This window comes from Tupaia chinensis, unplaced genomic scaffold (assembly GCF_000334495.1).
Source record: "Tupaia chinensis unplaced genomic scaffold, TupChi_1.0 Scaffold000627_1, whole genome shotgun sequence".
NCBI lineage: Eukaryota > Metazoa > Chordata > Mammalia > Scandentia > Tupaiidae > Tupaia > Tupaia belangeri.
This window is the reverse complement of record NW_006160147.1, coordinates 1,304,643-1,314,412: the sequence shown is the minus strand read 5'-3', so window position 1 is coordinate 1,314,412 and position 9,770 is coordinate 1,304,643. Positions and strand designations below refer to the sequence as shown.

The window sequence follows — 9,770 nt, the reverse complement described above, 5'->3', positions numbered from 1 at the left end:
ACGGTCCCTATAGAAAAAACCTCTCAAAAAAAAAAAAAGAGAGAGAGAGAGAGAGAGAGAGAGAGACCAGGAAATGAAGTTGCCATGCCACTGTTCATTCCTGACCGAGACTCCTCCAGATCCTTCAATTTTCTTGCTGCAGTTCAACTTGTTGAAACACTCATGTGACTGCACAATGATTAATTTCAGGCCTTCCAGCTCTATTTTGAGCCTATCTCTGGCTCAATACTACACTCTCCATTTAGCATTCAACAGACTCAGATTTCCAATCCCCAAATTTAGCATGATTCTATTAGACAACTCAGAACTTCCATCCCTTTCAGGGATAGAGGGTGGAGTTGTCAGGGATTAAACTGGGAAGGAGGGGCTGAAATTATCTCAGACCCAGGCACAGCGGCGCAGGCAGTAGGGCCCCGCTGTGGGTCAGAGCCACGTGGGAGACCCAGGTTTGGACCCCAACAGGTCAGACTCAGGACTGTGATGCGGCTTGGGAAAGGCCCCTGTCGAGGTCACCTATTTCTTTCTCTCTCTCTCTGTCTCTCTCTCTGTCTCTCTCTCTCTCACACACACACACACACACACACACACACACACACACGAAATATGTAAATGAGTAACTTTTTTTAAAAGAAAAAAATGGATGTTAGAGAACTAAGCGAGAGCCTGCTCCAGCCGGCCACCGGAAAGTGAAGAGGCCCTCACTGGCCCCGCCCCCCCTAGGCTCCGCCCCGGCCACACCTCCTTCAGGCTCCACCCTCCAGCCCCGCCCCGCGGCGCATTGTGGGATCTGCCTGCCTGCGAGCTGGAGGACGCAGGGCTCGGTCATGGGGATCCAGCCGGTGAGACTCCCGTTCCGTATCCTGCATCAGGAGACCCTGTCCCGTTTGTTTCTGGGCACTCAGCTCCGGAGCCAGGGCTCTCACCGCCGACCCCGCCTCGCTGGGATCTGGAGCCTCCCTGGATGCTGGGGCGCGGGTACCACACATCCAGGCTGGGGACCCTGCCTAGACTATCCCTCTGGCCTTGGCATGCTTCCGCTGAAGCTCGGGAGCACTATCCCTGGGCGGCTGGTCGAAAGGGACGGTCACCACCCACGCCCTGGGCTCTTCCCCAGCGTGGTGGTCATGCCGCCTCCTCTACCCACAGAGCCCAGTCCTGCTGGCCTCCCTGGGGGTGGGGGTGCTTACTCTGCTCGGCCTGGCTGTGGGCTCCTACTTGGTCCGGAAGTACCGCCGGCCACGGATCACTCTCCTGGACCCCGATGAAAAGTACCTGCTGCGACTGCTAGACAAGACGGTAGGTTGCAAAAGAAGGGGCCAGGATAGAGGAGGGGACGGGTTCTGATATGAAAGGAAAGCAGCCACGGTGGTTGGGATGCCCCAAGGGATTTGGCAATGCCAGACCGCCTGGTGAAACACTGTGTCATCCATTCTCCAGACTGTGAGCCACAACACCAAGAGATTCCGCTTTGCCCTGCCCACCGCCCAGCACATTCTGGGGCTGCCTGTGGGTAAGGAAAGTGTGGAGCGTGCTCCTTTCCCTGGTGTCCTGAGAGGGTGATTCCCCTTCTCGGGCCTCGTGAAACATGCCATTCCCCCCTTACCCCACTTGGTTTTAAATCCTCCAGGCTGTGAGGTGCCACTGGGCCCCTCCAGAGAGTGGCTTCTGTGCCCCCAGCCATCGTTAACACTCAACAGTCTTCTCTTTCCTGCAGAATTCTCTCAGAACCCCCCTCTGAGCAAACACTCATTTCCCCCCATTGCCCAGCCCCTCCACTTGGAGCTGCCAGCAACCTGGCAGTAATTGATAAGAGTTCCTCCAATGGGGGACTTATAAGAGATCCGACCGAGGGTTCAAAGGTGAGTCACCTGTCTAGAGCTCCCTGGGACCACAGCAAGACAGGGACATCCTGTTTTCTCAGACCCCTCTGAGTACTTGGGAAGGTAGCAGGGACGCAGCACTGCCATGAACTGCCCTTATGTTCTCTCTGCACGGTCCCTAGGCAAACATGTCTACCTTTCTGCCCGAATTGATGGCAGCCTGGTCATCAGGCCATACACTCCCGTCACCAGTGATGAGGACCGAGGCTACGTGGATCTTGTCATCAAGGTAAGGGGGTAAGAAGAAACCCCAAGGTGGTCCTTAACTGTTTCTGGGATTTGTGGAAACTTCCAAGATTTCTCTGACAGGAGGCACTGGCACGCCCTTTGTGGATATGAGGAAGCTTGTGCACCAGAAAAGATCATGCACGCAGGATCCCTATTTTAGCCTGGGATGGTTCAGTCAACGTGGGGCTCAGAAACCAGCGACATTCTAAATAAAGTATTTTCCTTTCTGTCTTCTCAGGTTTACCTGAAGGGTGTGCACCCCAAATTTCCCGAGGGAGGGAAGATGTCTCAGTACCTGAATAGCCTGAAGATAGGGGACGTGGTAGAGTTTCGGGGGCCAAGTGGATTGCTCACTTACACTGGGAAAGGTAATGACCTGTCTCCTTGAGCCTGTCTCCCACTTCTCCAGTTCCCACAGTCCACTTGGCACAGTATGACCCTGTGTGTGTGTGCACATGCGTGTGCATGCTCGTGTGTGTGCATGTGTATAAGTGCCAGAGCTGCCTTTGACACATAGCACTGACTCTATAGAAAGGGACACTTCTCAGCTTCATTTGCCACAGGGAGCAGCTCCCTCTCCATCCACTGGAGCTCACCAGCCCTCATCACTGTGAGATTACTAAAACTAGCAGATGCCTCTTTTGCTCTCTCAAAGATTCACCCCTCAGGCTGAGCTGTGGAGAGAGCCAGAGATAGCTTTCACCCTTTCCCCTAGGAACAGCTGGGTGCATTAGTAAGCCCCTGGAGCTGCTCTGCCACTTGGGAAAGTTGACATACCTGGCCCCATGCCTGTCTCCCTCACCAGGGAGCGAGCTTCTGCCAGAGGCAACTGATACCTCGTGGCCCTGAACTGGCTGGTAGACAGATCACCCTAACGGCATCATCCCTCCAGTGTATTATTGTCAGGGCTGACTGAACTAAAACCTCCATCCAAATTCAGCATCAGGTTTCACAGCAGCTGCTAAACGGGCCTTGGGCATGTTTTCAACTTTGCGTTTGTTCTCTTTGTTCTCTTTATTGATTTCTGTACTTCCACCCCTCTTCACTTGACTTCTCAGGAAATTTTAACATTCAGCCCAACAAGAAATCTCCCCCAGAACCCCGAATGGCGAAGAAACTGGGAATGATTGCTGGAGGAACAGGTGCATCTCATTCGAGGGACTGTTCTCACTCACTGTTGTGGATTGTTGCCAAGCAGAATCCTAAGTAGCCCTCAGAAGATTTGGTAATCTTAGCCAAACTGGGCCAGCCCGTGGCATGGTGGTTAAGGCAGCTGGATCCCGATGACCAACAGTGCAGTTTGAGTTCTGGACCCAGAGATTTGAGAAACATATCCAGCATGTGTGTACATGTGCCCAAAATCCTGAAAGGAGGGAGAGATGAAGGAGAAGGGATTGTGACCTAGCAATTCCCCTGGGGGATGCTTTCTCACTTTCCCTCTGTCTCTATCTCTCTTTGGTGATAGCACACACCCTCTGGTAAATTTTAAAAACAACAGGGACCAGCAGGTGGCATAATGGTTATACTGCTGGACTCCTACATGGCCAACCATGGTTTGAGTCCAGACCTGGCAGTTTAAAACTCCATGCCAGGCACATGTGCATGTATGCCCAAAATCCAGAGAGAAAAAAAGAGGAGAAGGGATTGTGGTGTGGTCATCACCACCCCCCCACCCAGGAACTGATTTCTTGCTTTCTGTCTCTCTGGCAAGTGCACATGTCCTATAGCAGAAATCTCTCTTAAAGAATAAATTTAAAAAAAAAACAACAACATAACCAAACTTAATCAGCAATGCCTAGAATGCCCCAGTATCTGAAAAACAAAATAATAAGTAGGTAGAAACTAAGATAATTTTCACGGGTTGAATCATAGCAATAAATCAGGTGTGCCTTCCTCAAATTGGATGACTCTAATAATTTTCAGGTGACAAAAAGGAGAAGCAGCTAGGAATGATTAGCCAGAAAGAAAGAAAATTAACATTTGGACACTACTATGTATTGGACACTATAAGGTCTAATATTAGACACTGTTTATAGCCTAATATACTACCATGTATTAGAACATAAAAATATATCTATGAAGTAGGTTCCAGCCTTTCCTTTATGGATGAGAAAAGAAAGGTTCAGAGACATGAGATAGTTTTCACAGGGTTATTTAACTGGTGATGGCCAAAGAGAAGATTAGTATCCAGTTCTGCCTGATTCCAGAGTATATTCACTTAATCTCTGCAAATCCCATGTTCCAGAACCCTCACCATCAACTCAGGAGCCCCTTACAGTCATCTGTGACCTTTCAGTTCTAATTTCCAAGGGGCTTTCAGAGGAAGAATCATAGATGGCTCCTTAGAGAGATTTCCACAATATGTAAATCTTGAGGGTATCCCAGAGTGTAGGTGCTGGAGAGAAGGCAGGGTGCTGGAGAGAAGGCAGAAAGGAATCAGAGGATGAAGATAAGGAAAATAGAATGGAATAGTGAATAATTAGAATTAAGATGAAACAGATTGTCAGTTAAGGAGCTGGGACAGGGTAGAGGGTGCAGTCACCACATCTCACTGTGGGCTATTTTCATGCAGGAATCACCCCAATGCTACAGCTGATCCGGGCTATCCTGAAAGTTCCTGAAGATACAACCCAGTGCTTCCTGCTTTTTGCCAACCAGGTTGGTTTGCTTTTCTGAGTCCTGGAACTTCAGAGTCTCTGCATGGGTGGGACTGAGAGATGAGTGGAATTTGCCTGGTGCCTATTCTAGCCCCTGCCCAAAGTCCTGTCTGCAAGGTAGAGGACCCTTGACTGTAATGAGGAGGACTAAAGACAGAGCATGGAGCCACATTTCTTCCCTGTTCTCCAAGGAAAGAAGAAAGCATTTAAGACATGTAGTCTTAAGCATAGAAACTTGGGTGTCCTTGGTTAAATATTCATCTTTACTCCTTCATAATGTGTAGAAAAGGCAGATCTCTCTCCTTCCCGTTATCTAAACTTCTTAAAAGTGCTGAAGGATGGGACCAGCAATTGGTGTAATGGCTATGTCGCTGGACTTCCATGTAGTTGACCGTGGTTCAAGTCCCAGACCTGGTGGCTTAAACTCATGCTGGGCACATATGTGTGCATGCCCAAGACCACAAGAGGAGAATGGAGGAGATGGGATTGTGGTATGGCCATCCCCCCGGGGGGTGATTTCTCACTTTCTGTCTCTCTGTCTTTTTGGCAAGTGCACATGCTGTGTAGCAAAAAAAAAAAAAAAGAGAGAGAGAGAGAGAGAAGAGGGAAAAAAAAAAGTGCTGAAGGTCTTATTTATTCCCTAGAACTGAAGCATTCCTTTCATATTCTTTTTTGTTCTTGGTTGGAAAGTCCTCACAGCAGAGAACTTTTTCAATGTGGGCCTGAGAAGACTTTTAGTTCCTTTTTCATTTCAGACTGAAAAGGACATCATCTTGCGGGAGGACTTGGAGGAACTACAGGCCCAGTATCCCAATCGTTTTAAGCTCTGGTTCACTCTGGATCATCCCCCAGAAGGTACCCACCGTATTTCTGGCCATGTCCCAGTATCCCCTCATCATCAGAATCAAGGCCTCGCCCCTCTGTGAGTCCTCCTGCCACTGTCAAACTCCCAGGTCTGAGCACACAGACACAGTGGTCCCTTGGTCCCTTCCTTTCGGGTTCCTATTTACCAGGCAGGCTGCAGGGGGAGCTGTAGCTCTGCTTCAACATGGTGTCTTCTCAAGAGCTTTTTAAGACTCTCCCTAATGGCCTGTCTTCATGGTACCACCACAGCCCCTTGCATGCATGGGGCTGGGGTGCCAATTTTCTCTCTCCCATCTTCAGGTTGGGCCTACAGCAAGGGCTTTGTGACTGCCGACATGATCCGGGAGCACCTGCCTGCCCCAGGGGATGATGTGTTGCTGCTGCTCTGTGGGCCACCCCCAATGGTGCAGCTGGCCTGTCATCCCAACTTGGACAAACTGGGCTACTCACAAAAAATGCGTTTCACCTACTGAGCAGCTCCTAGCTGCCCTGGTCCTGTCGCCTGCAATTGGCCTCAGTTACTCCTCAAAGACTGTCAGCCCTAGATTTCTTTCCTGAGAGTATCAGCCTTTTGTGTCTTACTCTGGGCTTAAACTCTAGATGGTACCTGTAGGAACACTTCTGGAACCACGAAAGAGGGCCAAGGCTGAATCATTTTCTAGAGGCCTCCTAGATCTCTTTGTGCTAAAAGAAAAGCTCCATGGGGTCAGAAAGAAGGAGTATGTGCATTTGTTCCAAGACTGGTTAATTCCTTAACTTTCTCTGTGTCTGTGATGAAAGGGACAGTCTATACAGTGACTTTTACTTAACAATGTTTCATCCATGGCAAATTCTGTATATGTGAGTGCAGTTGGGAGGACTTATAGAGGTAGTATTATAGAAATGGCAGGTGAGGAGGAAATGGTTTCTTCAGCCCTTCAGGCCTCAGAGAAAGGAGTCTGAAATATGCATTCATGTATTTGTCTCTTTTGGCCCCTGTCCAGGCTAGAGGAAAATGGCTACCATGACCTAAAACTGTTGCTTCTGGCAGAAACCTCCGGTTATGCAAATAAATGGGGCTGAGGCCCGTATGTGCTGTAAGAGGCTGTCGTGTTTGTGATCTTTGTTTCCAAATCCTGAGGACCTTGGGAGGAAAGGTTTCCCAGCGCAGAATTTCTCTGTGTCTCTCACAGAGCCTTTGAGTGATTCTACTACATGCCAAAATGGGCAGTGCCTCCGGACTCGGCGGTCCCCGCAGCAGTTGTCTCGGCAGACCCAGGGCTCAGCTTCTCACTGGGAGATTTTGAGGAGTGGGAGAAAAAAATACAGTTGGGGTGATGGTTTCTGAGCCCGGGTACTTCTTCCTCATGGTCCCTTGATTTGTCCGCTATTCCCCTCATGGTCCCTTGATTTGTCCGCTCTTCGTTTTCTTGGTCCTTCCTTTACCAGATTTATCCTTCGGGACACCTGGCAAACAAATCAAAGTATTGCCTTTCTGTTTGGAAGAGAAGCCTTCTCCTTTAAAAAGTAACTGACATCACCAGCCCTGGTCAGACTGGTTGGTGCCTGGATGGAGTTGGCCTCCCTGGACCTATCTGTCCTGAATGCCCTTTTCCTCTGCTGTGAGAACATAACCCAGTCCACTCCCTTCTCCCACAGAAGGACGAGGGCAGCCTCTGCAGATTCTTCGTTAGTCTCACTGGGACAAATAATACACTGGGCTCAAGAGGAAAATCGATGTGTTTCTGCATGGAATTGTATATTGTTGTCTCTGGGCCTACCAAGAGAAAAGCTTGTAGGCCCCTGAGAATCCACCCCTCCATAAAGCAATGTGTTCAGTATGTTTTGTTGGTAGTATGCCATCAGATGTTTCTCGGTCAGCTGGTCTGTGTATGGCACTGTGTTCTGTAAGATAGTCTCAGTCATCTCTCCTCCAGAGAGGAAGTTAGTTTTACTTAAACTTTATTCATTTATTTACTTATTTTAATTTGACCAGAGAGGGACAAAGTGAGAGGGTGAGTGAGAGACAGAGTGCAAGAAAGTGAGAAAGCAAGCTGCCGGGTCTGGGATTCAAACCACCATCAGCCATGTGGGAGTCCAGCGCCCTTAACCACCATGCCCTGCTGGCCCCAGAAACTTAAAAAAAAAATTATTTATTGTGGGCCCAGCAGTGGCGTAATTGTTATGTCACTGGACTCCCATGTAGTTGACGGGTTTGAGTCCCAGACCTGGTGGCTTCAAAGTCATGCCGGGCATGTATGCGTGTGTGTACAAAATCCCAAGAGGAGAATGAAGAAGGGATTACAACGTGGCCACCCCCTAAAGGTGATTTCTTGCTTTCTGTCTCTCTGTCTCTTTCTGTCTCTCCAGTGAGTACATGCACCCAATAGCAAAAATCTCTCTCTAAAAGTAAAAAAGACAAAAAATGTATTTATTGTTATTATTTACATTTGCTATAGGGCATGTATGCTCACCAGAAAGAGACACAAAGAGAGAGAGGGAAAATGAGATAGCAAGCTGTCTGGTCTGGAATTCAAACTGTGGTCAGCCATGTGGGAGTCCAGCACCTTAACTATCACGCCACCTGCTTGTTCCCAGGAACACCTTGCTTAGTATTAGATAGTGAAGCCCAGCAGAGAGAATTTCCCACATTAGAACTCACCGTTCCTTGTCTTGCCCTGATTTCTGTCTCATCCACTCAACACAAAAACTTCATTTTTTAAAAAATCTTAGTGTGTTTGCTATAGGGTTCATGTGCATGCCAGAGAGGGAAAGTGAGAAATCATCCCTTGGGGGAATGGCCACACTGCAACCCCTTCTTCTCCCGTTTCCTCTAGGGGTCTTGGGACACACACGTCTGGCATGATTTTCAAGCTGCCAGGTCCAGGACTTGAATTGCAGAGCCAACCATATGGGATCCAGCACCTTAATCTCTACGCCACCTACTGGCACCAACGAAAAGATTTTTTTAAGGCCTGATTGTGTGCCTAGCGCTGGCTGTAGTAGGCCTGGAGGATACAACTGTCACCAAGTGTGGACTTACACCCCCAAAGAACTCATAAGCCAAAACAGACAACTAACTAGTTACCACGTACTAGGTGCAGAAGGGAAGGAGTTGAGAAAGATGCAGAAAAGTAAGAAGAGACAGAAATAACATTTTTTTTTGAGAATTAACATTTTCGAGTTAATAGCTATGTCCCAAGTACTGTTCTATCTACATTGTATAATTCAATCCTTAAGATAATACTATGAGTCAAAGATTAAGGATTTGCCAAAGGTCATCTAGCTGGTCAGTGGCTGGCGAGCCCAAATGTAAATGTAGGGTTGTCTGGGACCAAAGCCAAACCTAGTGTAACGTGGTCGGGTCTTGGGGCAGGAAAAGAAGTGAAGGGCAATGCAGCACCAAGATCCCCATGTGCAGAAGCCTGGAGGAATGAAAGAGTTTTTACATTTGCAGATGTAGGACAAATCCACTGAGGCCCAATATGCCAGAAGGAAAGTGGGGAAAGACGAGACCTCAGACTTAGAACCAGCTTGTAAAGTACCCATAACACCATGCTGAAGAAACTTGAACTCAACCCTGTGGACAGTGGGAAGTTTCTGAGCATTTATACAACAGGCAACACAATGATGGCTAATGTTTACGAAGCACCTAGCGTTATGGTGCATTACGCCTGCGTAAATGATCTCATTTAAATGTGACAGAGACCCATGAAATAGAACACTATTTTTTCCCCATTCTTTTTTTTAGAGAGAGATTTTTGCTATAGGGCGTGTGTACTCTCTGGAGAGACAGACAAAAAGCAAGAAGTCATCCTCTGGGGGGATGGCCACGTCACAATCCTTTGTACTCCATTCTCCTCTCAGGATTTTGGGTATACACATGCGCCCAGTGTGAGATTTAAGCCGCCATATCTGGGACTCAAAACCACGGTTGACTACATGGGAGTCCAGTAACATAACCATTATGCCATCTGCTGGTTCTATTGTTTTCTCCCCATTCTTACACAAGGTAACTATTATTTGGAGAGGTTCAGTAACATTCTTAATATCAGAATGACCAAGGCCAGAAACCTGAGTCTTTGTGCTACAGAGCCCACACTTTAACCAGCACCAACAGAATGGACCCTACTGCCCTGAGGCATCCATATGAGAGTTACTT

General features: G+C 48.2%; 1 protein-coding gene across 1 annotated transcript; it reads left to right on the top strand.

The window, feature by feature from the left end:
• The first annotated feature begins 738 nt into the window (after positions 1 to 738).
• On the top strand, positions 739 to 6,709 carry CYB5R1 (cytochrome b5 reductase 1). The gene is made up of 9 exons (XM_006159163.1): positions 739 to 839; positions 1,147 to 1,296; positions 1,438 to 1,510; positions 2,003 to 2,109; positions 2,347 to 2,476; positions 3,167 to 3,250; positions 4,681 to 4,766; positions 5,521 to 5,620; positions 5,930 to 6,709. The coding sequence occupies exons 1-9, from the start codon at positions 825 to 827 to the stop codon at positions 6,100 to 6,102; spliced, it is 918 nt and encodes a 305-aa protein (XP_006159225.1). The 5' UTR covers positions 739 to 824; the 3' UTR covers positions 6,103 to 6,709.
• Positions 6,710 to 9,770: the final 3,061 nt, after the last annotated feature.